The sequence below is a fragment of the Lissotriton helveticus genome, chromosome 4_1, assembly GCF_964261635.1.
Source record: "Lissotriton helveticus chromosome 4_1, aLisHel1.1, whole genome shotgun sequence".
Taxonomy (NCBI): Eukaryota; Metazoa; Chordata; class Amphibia; order Caudata; family Salamandridae; genus Lissotriton; species Lissotriton helveticus.
In genome coordinates, this window is record NC_136063.1 from 580,566,986 (window position 1) to 580,588,397 (window position 21,412).

The 21,412-nt window shown below is 48.4% G+C and overlaps 1 protein-coding gene across 7 annotated transcripts in view; it reads right to left on the minus strand.

Moving 5' to 3' along the window:
- Positions 1 to 21,412, minus strand: part of CSPP1 (centrosome and spindle pole associated protein 1) — a 1,229,219-nt gene that overhangs the window by 964,273 nt on the left and 243,534 nt on the right. For all 7 annotated transcript variants that reach the window (XM_078687197.1, XM_078687198.1, XM_078687199.1 and 4 more), the window contains exon 6: positions 2,630 to 2,731. In XM_078687197.1, coding sequence (XP_078543323.1) covers positions 2,630 to 2,731 — 102 coding nt within the window. The remainder of the gene's footprint in view (positions 1 to 2,629; positions 2,732 to 21,412) is intronic.

Consider the following 21,412-nt stretch of genomic DNA (forward strand, 5'->3'; position numbering starts at 1 on the left):
AATCTCCCCGTGGTGCTGCTATAGCCATCCGCCTTCGCTTCATCCAGTTCAAATACCTCCACCGGGCTTATTATACTAGACACCGCCTATGGCGGGCGGGCCTTATTGCGACTCCGGAATGCTTGAGGTGTGGTTCTGAAGAGGGCACCCTGTTTCATACGGTATGGTCCTGTGAGAGACTGACTCGATTCTGGGCTGGGGTTTGGGATTGCCTGTCTGAGGTGTTGGGTTGGGACCTGCCCCGTACCCCCAGGCTGGGCCTTCTACATGTTCTGGAGAACGTTGGGGGCAATATTTACAAACGCCATTTGCTGTTGCTGGGGCTGGTGGTGGCGAAGAGAGACCTGGCACAGGCCTGGAAGAGCGAGCGCGCCCCCCCAATCGGGGCTTGGAGGGCGGGCCTGGACTTCCTCATGGGACTAGAGCTGCCTGTTTTTGAAGCCCGGGGATGTCCCCGCAAACACTACAAAATCTGGAAACGGTGGGCGGATTACCGGGGCCTGCTCCTTGACCCCCCCGTGGACATTGATGATGCATTACAGCTGGATGTGGATCCCGCACTCTAGGCTGCTGGCCGGCCCCACCTCTGTAGGTTATCTCATGTTGCTGAACTGTGATCACGTGCACCGGGTTAGGGTGGGATAAGGGGTGGGTAGCTGCGGGCGGGTTTGGTTGGTGTTTTTGGGGTTGGGTGGGTGGGGTAGTTTGCTGTCATTCACTATATAACACTGGGTTCGCTGCTGTACTAATGATGTGTCTCTTTCTATCTGTCGTTGACAGTCTCCTCCTGACTGTGGAGGGCTGTGTTGAGCTTTGCTTGAACTCATAATAAAATTGGTTATGAAAAAAAAAAAAGAACAAACTCTATGAATAAACTTCCGCAACTATTGCAGATTTATTGTATTTCACAGTGTCTAAACCACACAGACTGGAAATAGAGACAGACTTATAAGTGGTTTGATGAGCGCCAACAGTTTGCCCAGCACATGTATATAGAGCTGTTGCTTGCACACAGTGGGAGAGCGCTTTAACGCTTGCTCTCTACCACGGACGCTCTTGTTAAACCTGATCTGGATACTTTGAACCTCAGAGTGTTGGGCTTCATTTGGGAAGCTGTGTATACAGTATTTCACATTACTGTAAGGCGCTAATTTACTGTCCAGTGAGACCTTTTGCTGACCCGGCGCCACAGATCAACCTATGGATTCAAATTTTAAGCAGTCCCACGTTGGAAATCCAGACCAAGTCTCATGAGACAAGAGGTTTGATATATATGCTTGCAGTTTCTCAACTCTGCTAGTCTTGGCGGAGAGAAAAGTACCAATTCTATTCACATCTTAAGACTAGACATTTAGCAAGAACCAAGGTGAGGGTCAAAGGCAGGTATGGTGTAGTTATTCTCAGCTCAAAATGTTCTTCTTGTACAAAATCTAACGTTTTTCTTATGCAAACATCCAAAAACCCTTCTGAAATGTACAAGTACAAGGAACAACATCACCCTATATTTCTACATATAGGATACAGTATGAAAGTTGATGGCAGAATCTTTTATCAGAGACAACCCAGAAAGATTGCCCAACACCACTGCTTAAGATGCTTTTAGCTCTGAAAATTGGGCAAGTAAGTAACAAACTGAGAACCTATGACAATTGCTTTTTTTTACAAATGCAGCTGCTATTTGAATAAAATAATGGAAAGAAAGCCTGGAGTATCAATCATGAAAGAACAATGAGCAACATGGTATTCCTATTGAAAGGTTGCATATTATGCTTATATATTACGCACATTTGAACTTAAAAATGTCCACTTAATACTAATACTTGTCTGTGCAAGTTAATATAGCGGAATTCAAAATGCAAATTATCTGCTCAGTTACTGAAATTGTGCCCTTAATTAAACCTTATTTTTTCAGTTTGTTTTTATTTCCGAATCATACAGACATCGGCATATATTTAACTTGCACATGAATACATCGGGCGCGAATGAAATCAAAACCAGAGTACATTTCGGACATCCAAGTAACCTTCCTGGATCTGTAATGCCCATGGAACAATCCGGAACTCGGTCCACAAATGACATTGTAAGGTACATTCTACAGCGCTGGAAGCGCTGTACATCCCCAATGAATTGAACAGCTGCCATTAATACACAAAACATGCAACCAAAAAGAACAACTCTGGCAGCGATTGGCGCTGGTAACATATTACATACACATAGTCCTAAATCATAGACACATGCTCAATAGTTATCAGAGTCCATCCCCTCGACCCTCAGAATGGACCCACAGCGCACCGAACATGTGCTCTTAATTTAACTTGAAATTGATGAGGTTTATTAGCATCATCAACATGAATTCTAATTCAGAAAACCATGGAAGCACACAAAAGTAGAAGTTTAAAAAAAAAAAATCAGTGGAGGTTTAAATGCACATTTTAACTTACATAATTTGTGAAAGTATCAGTAATCTAATGTAACCAAGAACGAAAGAGAAACCCACAAGCAAAGCTAAGTGGGCAAATCACACGAGCTAAAAATGTAATCTTTTAAAATATTTTAAACAGTAAATACTACAAACAAAAGCAAGTCTGTTCCTGAGACAATTAAAACTAGTACTTCACTATTGCCCTACCTGCATATTCTGTACGCCAACTAACCGGAACTTTCCATTTGCACCTTCTTTTTCCCTAAGGAACTGATTGTACTCCCGGTTTCTCTCATGGCGTAGCCTCTCCTGCAAAAGGTAATAAAGACAATATATTTGCATGCTGAAGAACACATTTCAATAATCAGATGGAGTTTTGTTGTTCGAGGATCTTTATAACCTACACCTGTCTATCGTATTCCTTCCATTTATATTGTGTCAGTCAGCTAAGCAAAATTGCACGATTTTACATTTTTAAATGAATACCATCCTTTCAGAAACATATTTAAACGGGTTTACGCGCTGCTGCAATGGTTTGTTTCTAAGTGCGGGGGTTATACACTTTACCCAGAGTGGTCCTCACGTTTACTTGCATTTAAAAGAAGTATCTTGCCGTGGAAGTACTTATTCTGTTATCATTGTACGAGGATCAAAAAACCTGAACAGATGCACTTGCATAAGCAGATTCACTGCATCAGTACTGTTATTCAGCCAGGTATGATGGCTTAATGGATTAATGCATCCACTGTAGGGGCCTGTGTTCGACTTCATAGTCACAGGTTCAAATCCAGGCGGGTCACTCAGCCTTTCATCCTTCTGAGGTCGATAGGAGTGCCACTGAGTTGGGTAACAATAAACATCTGTTATTCAGCGCCAAGACACCATTTGGTGAAGGTGCACTTTACAAATGCACGTTATGTAATTCATAGATAACAATACTATAAACAGTGCAGGTGATAACTCCAATTGCCTACCTGGAGTTATAGCATCTGAGTCAAGCTGAAGGAAGGCTTTTTTGCAAACATCAAAAGGCTATGTGACAAGAGGAACAGCGTCTCATTGATACATATAGGATCACGCACCACTGTGATGAGTAGTCATCTATCGCTTACAAACACATCGGACGACAAAGGATTTATCTAGCTAAACACTGCAATGAACAGAGAGCTGGGCTTAGAGTATATATTGTTCTACATTACTCCACTACAATCTTCAAAATACCTACAAGCAACATCTCATCAAAGGAAGCAGAGAGGTATTTCATATGTGTTCCATTTCCCCTCTCTCAATCACCCTTGCCTGGCCACAGATTCATATTCTTGTTTCACATCGCAAAAATAAGAACAAGCATTAAAAATCAAATAGGCGGCGGACTAGATAGCAGCCGTACTCAACGATTATGAGGGGCCACAGATACCGCCTGGGGAGGCGACTGTGCTGGAAAACCTCATTACGGAGGACGAGGTCACGACGTCGATTAAGAACTTATCCCTGGGGAAGACACCGGGCCCAGATGGCTTGCCGTTATCCTTCTATCGCACGTTTCGGGCCCAGTTACGGCCTCACCTCCTCAGGTTGTTTAACTCCTTCTCAGATGAGGTGGGACCATCCTCTGACATGGGCATGGCGGAGATAGCGTTAATCCCGAAACCCGGGAAGGACCCCGCACTGTGCGCGTCTTACCGCCCTATTGCCTTGCTTAATACGGATCTCAAAATATACACTAAGATCCTCGCCCAACGCTTAGATCCGTATATGCAGTGGCTCGTGGACCCCGATCAGGTTGGCTTTATCCACGATCGCCAGGGGGCGGACAACGTGCGAAAACTTGCGCACCTTGTAGGAAAAGCGCGGCATTGGAAACTCTCGGCCTGCCTTCTCTCGCTGGATGCAGAGAAGGCGGTTGACCGGGTGGACTGGGCTTTCCTCAGGGCGGTACTTCGTAAGCTCGGGCTGGGTCCCATGATGATTGCTAGGATTATGGCCCCATACATAGGGCCCCACGCCCGCATCCGAGTCAATGGTGCCTTAACGCAGCCCTTAGCAATTCACAGGGGCACTAGACAGGGGTGCCCCCTCTCACCCCTCCTCTTCGCTCTAGCAGTGGAACCCCTTGCGGAGCTTATACGGCGCGACTCTAACATTCACGGGATAGCACACGGGGGACGGGACAATAAGGTGGCGATGTTTGCGGACGACCTGATCCTTACTCTCACGCGCCCGCGAGAATCTCCACCGGCTGTCCATAGGGCGCTTTGTCTCTGTGAACGGGCCTCCGGCCTAAAGATCAACCACGACAAATCCTGGGCCCTGAACCTTACCATTCCGGCGGAAGACCTTTCCACCCTGAGGGAGATTATGCCCTACCAGTGGGCTGAGCACCATATCAAATACCTGGGTCTCACCCTGACCGCCTCCCTCGATGACTGGAGTTCTGTTAATTGGCGGACCTGCCGGAAGGAGGTCTTAGACGATCTGCGGCGGTGGAAACCCTTGATGCTGTCCTGGTTAAGCTGCCTCCATGCAGTCAAAATGTCGATCCTTCCCAAAATCCTGTACGTGTTTCAATGCCTCCCCACTCCAATACCGTTGCACTGCATACGAAGTTTGCAACGTGAGCTCATATCCTTCATCTGGGGTGGTAAGCGCCCACGTTTTTCCCAGAAAATCCTCATGGCTCCGCGCGAGGCTCAGGACCCTGCATCTCTTTGAGGATGCTATTGTCCCTACAGATCCTGCTAGGTTGCTTCCATAGGCGACTCATGTAACACCTGTGCCCCTGAGGCTGGCCCTCACTGCTTGGTGCCGCCTTACATCCATGGAACAGCCCGCCACGCCTGCTAGCAGGATCCCTTCTCTATCTTCTGTTTCTGGCTTGCTTCCTCTTCGCTCTCCCTTTTTCTTTTTCCTCTGTAGCTCCTTTCTGTTCACAAGAGCCCCTGTTGGGTCGTTAGTACGTAATGAGCTTGTTGCTCCCTCATCTCCCCTCTTGGATTCGCCATTGGGGTTCTTTCACCGCTGAGCGACTTTAAAAGCTTCTCCTAAAGCCACGCGGCCGGCCCTTTAGGGTTGTTGGCAAGGCGCTGTGTTAATCACCTCAATTGAGCAAACTGTTGCTCATTCCTCGCGGCTGGCCTCGGATAGAGGTTGTAGGCTTAACTCTGTGTTCTGGTGCCCCTCCTAGGGGTGTTGTTTCAAAATAAAACAGACTTGTAACGCAAAAATGCAATAGGTCTCGCCTTTCATTAAGTTAAAGCCATTTGCTTTGCTAGACAATACCATTAGCAAAGCAAATGGCTTTAACTTAATCAAAGGCGAGACCTATTGCATTTTCAATGTTTGTTTCAAGGGAGGGGGGCATAATTAGACATATTTCAACATCAACATTCGTCATTTTTTAAAGGGCAAGTGAAAAATCCAGGATCAGTGGTGGGGGGTGGTGGGAGGGAGTGGCATGCCGCAGCAATCGATTCTTTAAAGGACAAGTGAAAAATCCAGGATCTGGGGGTGGGACAGTGGGTAGGGCCAAGCGCCTCCCTTGTGGACCCACATGACTGTGGACAGTGGTGTAAATTCACATTAGGGTGTTGTGTGTAAGGAACTTTGGGGCTAATTTACAAGCTCCTGGCACCGCTTGTGCGTGAATTTTAAAATGGAAAAATATGACGGACAGGCGGCACAAGGGGCTTGTAAATAAACACCTTAGAGAGTTATTTCTTTTATTTGCTGCTTTTCACAGAAACTCATGGAGTACCACACATTACGAGAGTCTTTCTTTATTCAGGATGTGCTTTACAAAGTAATTAGCTCGCTTGAGTTCATTCAACGAGAGCAGGATTGAGATTTGTGTTTGAAATTTAAATTACAAGAGATGTTTGAATAACAACGGAACGGTAGGCTTTACTTTACGTGCTAGGAATGCTGAAGAAAGGCTCCACGTAAATATACTATACACTTCCTTTGAATGCATCAGAAAGTCCTTTGCACTATGTGTTTGAGCACATACACAACAACTTCCTTCCAGGCATTATCTATCAGTGATTTTATATGGATTTTTTGCGTTTAATAGGCTAGACAGTATGGATGTATGCATAGTGACCACTTAGACTGTCTCTTCCCTCATCTCAGTAGTGGCCTGGCATACCCTGCGTTGAAATCTAGGCAACACTAGCTAACAGAAAGAGGTCCAAGAAGTGATAAACATAGGTGTCAGAAGTGGAACGCGGATCAGTACACTGTGGAATTATGAGAATGCGTCAACAGAGAAACACTGCAGGAGTTTCTTTATGAAGCGGGCGAATTTGGAGGCGCTAACAGCATTGTTGCCTACATGTTGTCAGCAATTTACAGCTTCAGCTTGGACTACATTTACAGGGGGTGCAATTAACAAATATTAATCCTGTTGGCCGGCATTAATCCAGCCCGAGGGAAATTGAAAGCACGCCATGCGCGCGTGTTGTTCACGCAGGGGAAAATTATAGAGAGAACTGCCGCTCCATTATCGGGCGATACAAAAGCCATAAGTTTGCCATAAGTTGGCAGGGTATGCTCAGACGTCAGTCTCTTGCTCCCTTTGCCACTGGATTCAAGCAAGCCTGGCTGAAGACGGCTGAAATGCCAGATACCGGTCCTAGGAAGCTTGTTTCCGGTCCAGGGAAGGCATGGCTTGGCAGTTCGGGCTGGACTGTTCCCATGAGGCACAGGGTCAGACTGATTTGCATATGGCCATGTCTGAACTGGGGTGGCAGAGTGGGCTAAAGAACGGTGATGGATTAAACCCAGATCTGTTGACTGGGTGTGAGTGTTTGATTGGTTCAGATGCTCCGTCCATCACCACCCCCTTTTGTACCTCTCCATTATCTGGCGGCAATACGTGAATGAACACAGCAGGGATGGCGGTAAAATTGACTTGAGAAGAGCATCAATTACTAGAAGGCATGCATGAACACACAAAGGTGCAAAGATAAGAGCACAAACATGAACACAAGAGAATATTAAAAAGTTGTGTGTGAAAAGCTGCACAACTAAGAAATCAGAGTGGCAAACGCAGGTCTGCTGTAATATGAGGCTAATTTTAGAATGCTGAGATATCAAAAGGCTGCAAGTTTACGACCTTTCCGAAATGGTGCTCAACTATGGGCTGCTGTATGCTAGCTGAAAATATGCTTTGTGAAAGCAGAGGCTGCCCTAAAAATTGTAAACAAGGTGGCGTGGCTAGCGGCCGAACATGGCGGCAGCGTAACTGCGAGGCTCCGGGAGTGAGGCGGCATCCCCCAACAATCCTGTAAACATATCCGAGATACTAACAACTCTGAAGGGGCGGACCGGGTCGAGGACTGAGCGGCGTCCAACGGGGCGAGCTAGAGCATTGTAAACACCGGGAAGCATCGGAGTGGACTCCGGCGCGGCAGGGCCTGGAAGCGGCGGCAAGCAGCGGACTGTCGCATAGCAGGCGGCCGGGCGGAAGTGAAGGTGTTGTGGGGCCCAAGAGCCGGAAACCAGCGCAGGAGGTGAAAAATCGATCGGGAACGGCTGAAACGAAGGGAAGCACCATCTGCCCCCGACCGGAAGCATAGCGGAGGGAGCGGCCGTCGGCGGGAGCCGGTAGGGAGGCAAAGAAGTGGCAACACTGCCCGGTAGGTTCCGGGAATGGTGGCATAGCGCAGCACGATCCACATCAGGCGCGGGAGGAGACCCAGCGGGCGGCCTGATCTCGGCAGAGGAGACGGGCGCGACATCACTCCCCCCGCACGACAACACAGGGAAGGCTCCGACATGGGGGAACACACACTGGCGCGCCACCGCAGACTCGGAGCGCTATAGCCCGCGAACGTCCCTGGACCCGGCTGCCACCGTGCGGGACAACACACTACCGGGCCACCGGCACAAAGGGGCAACATCTCCCATCGGAGACTGCTGGGCTGAGGACCGCAATTGATGAAACAGTGAGGTGGTGCAAACGGAAGGCAGAATAGAAGGGGAACACATTCGGACACTGAACAGCAGCCTGGGGGAGTGAGCAAACATCAGCGGGGGCCCGCGGTGAGGTGCAGAGTGTGGCGAGGGGCCTGGGGGGATAGGCTACATACAGCCCTACACGGCACTACGGGGGGCGACCAGCGGTGGATCACCACACGACGAGGGACGTTAAACGCTCCAACACGCTCTTGAAAAGTAGCACAAGACCGGGATAGACTTAGCAGAGAGAGACCTGACCAGTCAAGAGAGGACACAGCGCAAGGGTGTTAAGTTGGCCTTATACCCTGTAGAGGCCGCACCAAGGCACGCATCAACCGGCCATTGCCGATAAGGAGACTCCCCTTACATACAGGATCACAGGGGGGACATTTGTGAGAGCGATAACACCGTGTCATCATAACACGAAGGGAGGCGCGCTTTCTGAGAATTTTGCCCAATCCACATAGTGCCCACTCAAATACGTCTGACACCAACCAAACAAGGAACTCTGCAAGACTCTAGGGCCACGGACGGAGCTAAGACCAGGCGGACTACGAGGGTCCTCGGGGCACGGCAAAAAGCCCAGCAAGGGGGCGAGGCCAACTAAGAGAGGATCATGTCGGGCAGGGGCCCTAAAAACACCTCAATACAATCCAAACTTGACAAATACTCTTATGATAAACAGAATCCCCCCCAGGCGGAGCACCGCACATCCACGGGAAAGACGACAGAAGGTGAGGGGGCCAAAAAGGAAACTCTTGAGGATGTAATGAAGGCCCTGGCACAGGTACAAGCCACAGTGGGGACCACGGCCACGGAGGTCACCCCGATAAGAGCGGACTTTCAAAAAATGAACGAGAGAGTGAAACAAGTGGAGGTGGTGACGAAATCCTTGGTGGAGGACGTGTCGGGACTGCAAGTTGCGATGGAGAGAGTGGAGGCCGAAAATAAAGCCCTCAGGGAGAAGCTGGATGATCAGGAAGGGCGCTCGAGGAGGAACAACGTCCAAATACTGGGGGTTACGGAATCTGAAGGTAAAGGCGCCATGGACCTCTATGTGGAGGAACTGATTAAGACTAAACTGAACCCCAAGAGACACTCGCACTTTTTCTCGGTGGAGAGGGCACACAGAGTACCCAGTGGTAGACCGAAACTGGGGGCCCACCCGAGACCAATTCTGGCGCGACTCTTCAACTTTCGCGACCGCGATGCCATTCTGCAGGCGGCGAGCGTGGCTCCAGTTATCTAGATCCAAAACTCCACGGTGGCCTTCTTCCCGGTCTATACAGCTGAGGTGTCGCGCCGGAGGACTTTCCTGGAAGTTAAGAAGGCGATGCGGGCGAAGGAACGGTCTTATTCAATGTTATTCCCGGCCCGGCTTAGAGTAGTCGCGGATGATAAGGTCTGGTTCTTTGATACGCCGGAGGCGGCTCAAGACTGGTTGGAGGGCTGGAGAACAGCTGGGCAACCCCACCGCTCGCACAAGAATAACCGGAATCACAGGGAAAATAGCCAAGCGGGATCACAGGCGTCGGGCAGAGGAAGTGTGGCCAGGTCACCAGCTCAAGAACACCTCGGAGCGGAAGGGGGAGTGGAATCCTGAATACCCGGTAACATTTTGAATGTTGTCCGTTAAAGAACTTTTCCGCATGGACACGCTTGGACACTGGCCTGGGAAGCTCAGAAGAGGGCAGGGATGCCGCCTGCTCTGGGAGAAACTCTACCCCAGCGTGCAAGTACACTGTTAAAGGGATGGGTTAAGCACTCTGCTGTGTTGGGGGGGCGGGCGGTTGAAAGTCCGTTAAGCAGGGAGGCAGGGAGTGGGGCGTGGGGGGGGTTTGTTTAGATGTTTTTTAAGTTCCACAGGCAAGGACGTATAAAGTTACTACACACACTCACTGCTTTGGCGGCTCGGACAGTGGGCACACCCCGGGAGTAAATCCCGGATGGCACGACCGTAGGCACAGGACAGAACATGCGAGACTCACAATTACAGACACCTGAGGGTGGGGCCTTGAGGTCACGGACAGCACCTCTCCGACTCATGACGTGGAACGTGCGAGGGTTGGGTGACAAGATAAAGCGGGGGTTGGTCATAAACGCGGTGAAGAGGCAGGGTCCGGCCTTGGTACTTCTCCAGGAGACACCTCACCGGGGGGGCGTCCAAGGCTCTAGACAGGAAGGGATACAAAATGGTAGTGCATTCGGAATTCACCACGGGCTCCAGGGGCACGGGTATTTTAATTAAGAAATCTTCGCAGTTCATTACACTGCGCACTAAGGCAGACACACAGGGTTGCTTTGCAGCGCTCCAGGGGCAGTGGGAGGGGAGGCTCATGAATGTAGTGTCGGTGTACATTCCACCCGGCGCTTCACTCGGTCATGCTTCCAGCGCTGGGGGACTTTCTCCTGACCCTACCTGAAGGAGATATAATACTTGGAGGGGACTTCAATGCCACTGTAGACACCCAGGAAGATAGGTTCCCGGCAGTGCCTCAGACAGGTGGGCCTTCCCTCTTCCAGAGGTTCCTGAACGCCATGGGATTAGTTGACATATGGCGACACACACACACATCCGCAAGACAATATACATACCTCTCCACAGTACATAACAGTTTGTCACGGATCGACTACTTCCTGGCGCTGGGGGACGGCTTGCAACAAGTAGATGCCATTGATATCCAACCTAGGGGTCACACTAACGCTGTTTACTCGGGAGAAATCACATAGAAGAATCTATCCAATACACGCGTCGTATCTCAGGGTCCCCAAGGTTCGAAAGGCACTCAAAGCAACGACATCGCATTACTTTGCTGAAAATACTGACTCGGTACAGTCCTCTGCTACCCTATGGGAGGCATATAAAGCGGTGCTCAGGGGACAGGCTATAACATCGATAACGGGTCACAAACGAGAGAGACAACGTGAACTGTCCGAGCTTGAATTGGCCCTGCACGACGCAACAGTGGCTCATGAGGGGAGTCCAACGCCTGACACATCCCACGCCCTACTACTAAGACAGCAACAATTTAGGGAGCACTTGAGGCAGCAGTCGGCAAATCAGATAGTCAAGACGACCCATAGAATATACGACATAGGGCATAAGGCAGTAAAAATGCTGGCCTGGCTAGATAAGAGGGAGGGGGGGGGGGAAGTACCAGGGGAATACAGCAAATATGTGACAGGGAAGGGGTAATGCACACAAGCCCCGAAGAGATAGTGGAGGCCCTTGCTGATTATTTTGAAGGAGTATACACTCCGACTACTGTAGTGTCGGCGGACAGGGCCCGTGCGGCACTGGGTCACGTTCCTACTCCAACACTGGCGCCGGAAGCGGTCGCGGAACTGGAGGCTGACATCACGGAGGAGGAAATACAAACGGCTATACGTGCGGTGAGGTCGGGTAAGGCATCGGGACCGAACGGTATCCCGATAGAATGGTACCAGGCCGCATCAGAGAGGGTCAGCGGGCCCTTGTTGGCCATGTATACTGATAGTTTGGAGGGAGCAGAACTTCCGCTTGATCAACGGACCGCAACTATCGTTGCGATCCCAAAGCCCGGGAAACCGCCGGAGGAGTGTACTTCATACCGCCCCATTTCCCTTCTCAATGCAGAGGTTAAAATCTTGGCTAAACTCCTCGCTACAACATACATACAATTAGGGGAGGGCTCGAGGGACAGTTTAACGACCTGAGCACAGTTAAAATCCCCCTGGTAAGCTTATGAAAAACGACGGATAACTGTGGGTCTCCAAACAAAATCAGAACTATGTGTGTGTAGAGTTGGCTATGTGTCTGCTTCAGAAGTTGATTTGAAAACAAACTATTGGACAATTACCCATTATGAAAAAATGTCCAGCAGTTACTCGTTCTGTACCACCCAGTACATCATTTGGTCTACTTCACAGTAGGTAGTCCATTGTTTATCTCCATAGATATGGAAAGGAGATAGTTAATTAAGGATGGATGTCTGGTAGATGTTATTTACTTGTAACTGAAAGCAGTGCATTAGTGATTAGTGAAAAAAGTAAATGTGTTCATAATAAGATTGGATGATGCATACAATATAACTATTCTCGAGTCATGCACCTCCAAAGCTAAAAACAAGAGTGCAAAAAAGTCAGATGGTTCAAACAAATAACTTCTGACTGGGTAATCTGGTCGACATGTTTCTGCGGACATTTAAAGGTCAAACCTTGTACCTGCCGCTTCCTCAGCGCAGGTGGTGGCAAACGGACACATTTCCCGACCATTCCTTCTGGAGCGTGGTACCCGTCAGGGTTGCCCCCTGTCGCCGCTGCTCTTTGCGATCGCTTTGGAGCCTCTGGCGACTTTGATACGTTCGACTCCACTGTTGAAAGGGATCGCGTGGAAGGAGGGGTGGGAGGACCACATTTCGCTGTACGCGGACGATATGCTTGTATACCTGACGGAACCGGAACACAGCATACCAGCGCTGTTGGCTCTGTGTGACGAACAAGGGAGAGTATCAGGCTATACCCTGAACTGGGCAAAGTCGGAACTGTATGTCCTGCGGGGCCCGGCCCCGACGCTAAGCGATGACTGCCCCCTAAAATTAGCAGGGTCCTCCTTTAGATACCTGGGGGTCCATGTCTCCATGGATCCAACAGAATTTTTCAGGAAAAACCTGACACCGCCGCTGGAGCGACTGAAGCAGGACGTTAAATTTTGGGCAGCGCTGCCCTTGACACTGTTGGGTAGAGCGGCGCTCTACAAGATGATGTCACTGCCACGCTTCTTATATATCCTGGAAAATACACCGTATCCGGTAGCGCGCCAGGGTACTTCAGGCAGGTGTCAGCGTTAGTATCAGGTCTTATGTGGAGTAATCGCCCGGCGCGCATTGCTCAGGCAAAACTGCACAGGGGATGGTACGACGGGGGGATTGCGTTGCCGAACTTGCAACTATATTATTGGTCCGCGCAATTGAAGTCCATTAATCAATGGCTGCATGCACCCCAAGAAGACCCGGCATTCAGGGTGGACAGGGCACAATTGGGCACCAACAGCATACTTGCACCGCTCTATGACCAGCGCCTAGTGCGCAAACTTACGGGACCCACGAAACTTACCACAACACTGTGGCACACGGCGCAAGCAAAATTGGGGTGGAAGGGGCGACTTACTAAGCCCACCTCATTGTGGGACACCCGGGCCCTGGGAAACCTGAGAAGCAGTAAGGGCTTCGCACTATGGGAAAGCATTGGTATATCCACAGTGGGAGACCAGTGGGCAAAAGGTGCGGTGACCCCCTTCTCCCAGCTGCAACAGCAATACAAGCTGGGACCCACGGAATCGTTCCGCTATGTGCAGATCCGACACGCCCTACTTACAGCCATCCTGCGCGACACAAATGTCCCAGAGGCATCTCCCCTTGAGGATCGCCTCTTCACAGACTATATGCAGAATCATGCTACATCCCTTACCTACCGCAAATTGATAAACAACCTGGCGGACCCAATGGTACAACTGAGAGACAAATGGGTGGTGGACTTAGGAGAAATGGATGATCCCAAATGGAATGAAGCGCTAGCGTCGCCTAGGGAAGTGGGAATATCGGCGAAATTCCGGCTCGTGCAGCTCAAGATTTTACATAGGGTGTACTATACGAGAAAGACACTACACTTAATACAGCGGGCACAGCATCCCTATGGTCTTCGCGGATGCGGGGAGGAGGGAACACTGTTCCACACCATCTGGGAATGCCCACGCATCCAGGAGTACTGGAGGCAAACAATGGGTACCATATCACAAACATTGGGGGTGTCCTTGATCCCCGAACCACGGAAGTGCCAGTTAAATATCTGGTAACGGAACGACCTCTCCAGACATGGCCAACAGTGGTCCACTTTAGGTATGATGATAGCCAAACGCGACATAGCACAGAAGTGGGGTGCGGTAGAGGTCCCCACATTGGCACAATGCGTGCACAAACATGGACAGGGTAATGATAACAGAGAGGGCAGTGTATACAACTAGGGCATGTCCACGCAAATGGAATAAGATATGGACCATGTGGAACATCTTCAGGGGGGAGATATGTGAACCCTTGCAGGAAGAGGACACACTGACATCAGATGAGGAGGGGGAAGACAAATAGGAGGAGAGGCAGAAGGGGGGTGGGCTTGGGGACCTTGAGTCCCACCCAGATTTCAGATTAGGAGGGGGTGGGGACGGCGAACGGTTTAGCATGCACACACGGAGTACTATATAGAGGCACCTAATTATGGGGAATGTGGTAACAAACGACCCCATGGTAATGGTCCTACTCACCCATAACAGACAATCCACGAGTACAAGACGGGATGGGGGATGTGCACTCATTTCCTCATAAGCCATACGACTTACTGTGGTAACTTCTTGTTTATGCTGTTTATTGTTATAAAATTTAGAACCTGACCTATATGGATCCATAATCTCAATGCGAGTTCTGTGCTCACGCTGTCATATAATGCCGCCGTACCCACGGGATGTCGGCACAGGGGCCGTGTAATCCAGACAATACTGAACGCAGGTGAAAGTGACGCGGCCGGCCCTTAGGGTTGTAGGCTAGAAGCTGTGTATGGGTCGAAAGGCACAATAAAGGTCTTGAAAGAAAAAGAAAAAGAAAAAAAAAATTGTAAACAAAAATCTACGACCTGTGTGGAAATATTGAGGCCTAGCAGTAATTTGTCAAGCAGAAGTATTTCAAGAGAGGAAATAGACTGTGACCAGATGAATTGTAGTCAGACTGGAAAATGGCGTGAATGCAAGGATATGGCGTCCAAAGTGTGAGCAGTCATTGTGACAATTAGGGTATCATATCTCATGCGAATTGTTTTGTAATCAATATATTTATTTGCTTTATGATAATAAAAACATAACATAAAATTACCTTTAAAACAAAGAAATGAGAGAGGACGACTTGAGCAATAAGGTAGACTTTGAAAAGAAGGCAGATGGAAGAGTTATGTATCGAATGAATGGGAGACAGAATGGGAGACAATGTAAGCAGATAGGTTTTGCATAAGACAGTGAATCTTATTTGTCTTCATCAAAAGTGAGTAATGAAGAGATCTTGCACATATACGACTTCAGAAAAAGTGATGAGATGTAAACAACATCCAGGATGCGAGCAGAAAAAAGCAGATGAGAAGAAAGAGGAGAATGAAAGAGTTGGGAAGAGGACAATAGGGGGAAGGAGGTGGGAACATCATGACAAGGGATGATGGCAGAGAGGAGAGAAGTTTGGGTGTGAAATCGAGAGAATGAATGTCTTGGTGGGAAGGTGCAGAAAGAGACAGGTTATTCTATGTTGGTGAGAGATGGGAATCGAGTAGGCCTGTTGGGTTGTAAGCAAACTGAGTTAAGGGGCATCTCCAAATGGAAGGCACCACGTATGCCAGGTGCCTGGGAAGGTGGCTAGCATGAAGATGGGGGGCGGGGGGGACCAAAGACACAAGCAGTTGGAGAGGCATTGACCTGAAAACAAGTGAAATGATCTTAGGAATCAATGATTGGGAAGGACAGGTACGAAGAGACAAGTAGCATGCAAGAAACGCGGCTAAAAGCAAGAATTATGATGAGGTAAAGATATGGGTTGCTGGCCTTGACTGAATGAAACCGTGTTCAGCTCCTGCAAGATTGGTGAAGTGGCGCCAATTTAAACAAACCATAAATCAAGATTGAAATTAGGCACAGGACCGAAAGGCTCTTCGGCAGAGGAGAAAGAAGCAGAAGGTGCACTGATTTAGTTTGTCACTCTTCCTGAAACACCATGTAACACTGATTCTAACAAATTTGGAATTTATCTCTCACTTCGAATTGGGCTAGCAGAAGAAGTCATGAAAACCCTATGTGACAACTACCCAAAATCACGAACCACGCCAAAAAAAACCAGACTGTCAGTGTAGATTGGGACACTCGATGCATAAGATACACAACATGTTCTGTTCTTATAAGGGCAATCCATTCTGCAACTTGTACTTAAGTTACATCAGGCAAGTATGATGCTGCCATGATATCCGATATGGTACATATGGTACAAACTGAGTTTTCTGCTCTAAATACACCATAATGGTCTCTTAAATAAGAACTACCTACAAATAGAATTTGATCAGCCTAGTCGAGAGGAACATCGTATACATCAGGTCTTCGATGGTTACAAAATTCTGTTACATCAGTACAGTCATGGTCACATTCCTTATCATTTTCTGATTTTACTCATCTTTGTTTGCAATTGCAAAAGTATTGTAGGATTCAGGATATTGCATCTCCTGGCTGAAATATTGTCAATTGCCAAAAAGATTTGCTTGTTTTTAGTAAGACACCTATTTGTCAAAAGCAGAGTTTGTGGATGAGCCGGCAAAATAGCAACTGAATGATGGTCTAACACAATAAGTGTGGAACCCATCACAATCCCATCACTTGCTGAACAGCAAGACAAACTGCTGCAACCGATTTCAGACAACCAGGAAGTTTGACAGCAATTGGATCTATATGGTAGAGAAATAAGCCATGGGGGTCTTTTGAGTTCAACATGTTGTTGGACAAGCACAGGTAGAGCACACCCTTCTTTTTCGTGACAAAATAGGTAAAAGTATTTTTTTTAATGTGGCATTCCTAGAGTTAGTGCACTAGAGTTAGTGCACTGCAGACACATTCATCATCAAATGGCACTGGATCAGAAACACTGCTGTGAGTAAGCCCCAGTAAACATTTTGCAATGGGAGAAAAGTTTGGAATCCACTGTTTAGGGTAGACAACCATTTCTAGGAATACTCTTACTTCTCTTTGCGTGTTTGGAGGATTCAGTCTCAGGATTGCATCAACGCATTCTTTAGACATCTTTACATATGGTGAACCTAAAAGAACACTTCTTTTATACAGAAATGCATTTTTATGGGAGACACTTTGGTTCAAGTTAGCAACTGTATTCAACATGCAATCTTTTGTTTTGTATGCGAAATCAGATCATAAATATACTGCACCAGCACAAAAGTACAGGGCAGCTGCAGCAGATTGTCCACATCTTTCTTTAGTATTTGACTATAGATTGAGGGGCTGTTAAAATCAAGGTTTGAGTCGGGGACAATCGATATTTGCCCGGCGGTATTGCCTCTGTGACCCTCGAATTATTTAATAAATGAAGAGGCAGGCGCTGGAGACTGGAAAGCAGGAAACAAGGTTTTTTTATTCTCTCCGGAGGAGAACACAGCAAAACGGACAGCAGGTATCGTTCTGAGGTGCTCTAACTTATGTTTGAGGCCTGGCCCCTTATATACAGTGTTTGCGGTTTTTATTACAGTTTACACACTCATGATAAAGCTTTGATGTACGGAAAGACATTCCCGGAAACCCCCCTCCGGGCCCGTTCCCACACATATTTACAGTAGAGGTCCCCATCCTGGTCACAACAGGTGATGAGTATCGCGCAGCTGGATATTCCGTCAATTCATGGAATGCGGGGTTCGATCGGATCTCATGGGGTGGGGGCTTTGATCAACCAGGGGATCCCTTGATGGGGGAAGCTTTCTATTGTACGGGGAGGGGCAAGGAACAGTATCGGCAGAGCTGGGTGTCGGCATGGGAACGAGGAAGACAAACGGGCACACGGGGAAAAAGGGGGTTTGCATCTAAGGGCCGGGGATCATGAAAGGGAAGAAGGGAGGTGTCGCGCTGGGAACAGGATGAGGGCCTGGGGCAGAGCAGCGCTGAAGAGGGGTTTATGATTCAAGGCAGGTGCAAGCAGGGGGGGGTTGGTCAGCGTGCGGGCTTGGTGAGGGTGAAGGGCTATGTCAGGGGCCAGCGGCCAGCGGCATGCAAGAGGGTTCGTTCTGATCATGGCATCTTAAAATGGCGGGTGCGCACGACAAAAGTGTGGCATCAGGGGAAGAGGCAAGATGGCGCAGATAATGTTCACCAAACCGTACTAGTTTTCAACAGTCCTCCCTTTAACATATTCAAGACATCTTGCTGGTTCATTTTCTACTCGGTTCTATTGTGGTGGGCATGAGAAAGAAGACGGTAGGAACCCTGGATGAAAGAGTTGTAAACAATACATTTTGAGATTTCTAGTTTTTAGGAGGCGGACCTATTTGATAAACTTTGATAAACTTGTTTAGCAGGAAAGTCATAGTAATGCAATGCAGAGCAGTGAGTACATTTCATAAGGAGAACTGATGGATTGTTACATAATCAATACAATGTTGGCTGGGAGAGAAACGAGACGTGGCAGAAATGATCGGGAATGTTCGAGGTTTAGTAAGCTTTCAGCAATTCTTCGTCTTCCGTTGGCACTGTGGAGCACCGGTGGTGGAGCTACGAGTCCAGCTCTATTCTAAGTTCCGTGTTGCAGGGCACGACCCTTTCCTCGCGTTTCTGGTCAGAAAAAGGGTCTTTCTCGCCCGGTGTCCTTTGGGATCAATAGTCAAAAGTTCAGGTGGAAGAAGAGTGTACAAAATAGTCCATAGGGTAGGTCGGAGAAAAAGGGGGATGGAGCAAGGCCAAATCAGGAACAAACTAGGGGAACGAGAGACTTCAGATAGGCGGGCTCATGACCGAGTCTAGAGAGCGGGGACCTTTCGGCACACATTCGAACATAGAGCGGGGGCATCAGGTTAGCCCTTTCTTCTCACTTTGTTGGAGGTAGTGCCTCGTCCTGTAGCTCTGTTCTGTCGCGGTCTCGCCTTGGCCCATGTCACAGACGTTCCACAGTCCGTAGTCAGGCCACGTGCTCCCACATCCGGTCCTTCTTTCCTCCAACAGCCGTACCCTTGAAGGAGTTTGAAAAGACAGTTTTTAGAGATTTGGTAGAGGAAAGTAACCACATAAGTCTATTTCTCTCCCAGCTCAAGGCAAATGAAGATAGGAACGTTCGCTATACATATAAATGATCGATGGTGGACCTGCTGGGTTTACTATGGCTTTCCTTCACAACTGTTTAATATAGTCACGACAGGTCATCTGATGGGGGCCCACCTCTGTAATGTAAGCCGGGCAATGCTAATAAAAAGTGGTGTGAGCTAACCGCATGGTACTAATAGGCTTCTCGCTGAGGGACGAACATAGGCTAAACCTTCAATGCCTTCTGCCCTTTAACTAAACATTTTCACTTTCGACAAGGCTCAGTGTAATGGTTTTCTTTGCTCCGGTCTAATCTTTAACTTTGCAAAACATCATTCTGGTCCCTATGCAGCCTCTCGCGGCCAGATTACTAAATTAGAGAAGACAGGGGTCTCATCGGAAGACACCTAGGTACATAGAAAACGTTGATGGGGGGGGGGCAACTGAACGCAATACTGGGAGCGTCCTGAGAAGATGGGGGGTTTCGGTTACCTTTATGGTTTTGGGCATCGCGACAATTTGGGACGGGGAGGGGCGCGTTATCTGAGGCACTTTTATTCCATAGTAGTAGCCGCTGACATGTAGTTCCCTCATTTCGGGTCAGATTTAGGGAACCTCAGTCAGCTTACCTGTCCTTTCCTTTTTGACCAATTCTCGATTTCATCAAAACATTTCCGGAAAGGAGAGGTGGTGACACAGTATTAGGGTGATTTTATTAAAGACAAGTTTTGAGCAAATACCGGCGGTATTTGAAGCCAATTGGGTGGTGTGCTAGGGGTGGCAGTCTGTCAATTTCGGGGCTAATCGCTCGGAAGAGTGGGAGTGTGAAAGAGAGAGTGTGAGAGAGAGAGAGAGAGAGAGAGAGAGAGAGAGAGAGAGAGAGAGAGAGAGAGAGAGAGAGAGAGAGAGAGAGAGAGAGAGAGAGAGAGAGAGAGAGAGAGAGAGAGAGAGAGAGCGCAACGGCAGGCTAAATAGTACACGTGCGACAGAGAGAGTGGCAGTGTATTTAAGGAAGGCTATTTAGTGCATTACACAGTAAAGGACATTCACGGGTCTGCGTTAGAATCTTGAAATCATGCAGTTTGAGCATTAGACAGGGTAGAGGGGACATGCTTCGAGAAAAAGGAAAAAGAAAAAGGGAAGTACCATTGTGTCGCACTTTCTTGCATTCTCGGTCCTTCGACCCGTTGAGTCAATGCTTCAGTCACACATGCACATTCTCTCATAGTTTTGATTCATCTGTGACATAGGTTCATTCGCGCAGCCTGGGTTAAGAGTGATCACTTTTCATCAGATCATACTAGTTCTACAGGTTTGTTTGCTACGTGAGTAGTTTGCAGGCGTGCTTAGGTGCCACCTTGCAACGCTGGTCTGTTTCGTGTATTAGACATGGCAAGGCTTCAGATCTTCGCCATACCTTGGTTGCGGCCCCTGATGTACCCTGTAGAGGGAGGGAAAAAGAGGGGAGGGGAGGGGGACAACATTCGCGCACATCCAATACATGGATTCGAAAGTCCTTTACTTACCTCATACTCGTCTTTCCTACTCGGGGTAGAATCCCCGGGGGTATCGTTTCTGGAGTCGGGGGGGGGGGGGGCAGTGTGTCCTTATAGGTCGTGTGCGGGGAAACGTGAAAAGGGAACCAGAGGTGTCTAGTGCGAGGTATCTAGTCGAAAGATGTATCTCACTATCGGGATCCTTAAACCTCCTTCAGCGCTGTGACGTTCTAAGGTTCTTCGGTTCTTGGGTCAGCTCTGTTCCCTAATACCTTTGAACGTCGTACTTTATAACATTTACATCGTTTTATTTTACCCTTCTTTTACATTCCCTCATTTATACCGTTCGTTTTACCCATCCTTGGAAGTCGAGGTCTTCCTCCATGCGAGAGTTCATGAGTCAGTCGCGTACTTTGAAGGCAGAGCGTCGTGTTGTCGATCCGATCCGTCCTCCAGGGCTGGGCAGCCATCTTCTTAATAACCTTAAAGAGAGAGCATAGTAGGGTGCACAGAAAAGAACTCTCCCGCCCATCCCACATTTTAAATAAAGCAAGCAATACCCGTTCATCATTTTGAAAAAAAGGACCTTTATTTTTGCGAGATCATAGTATGTGGATTCAGAAGGGTGCAGTCGTATTTGGCCGGGCACGGCAATGGATAAAGTGCGTACAGTGGGGGGGTGTTGTTTGG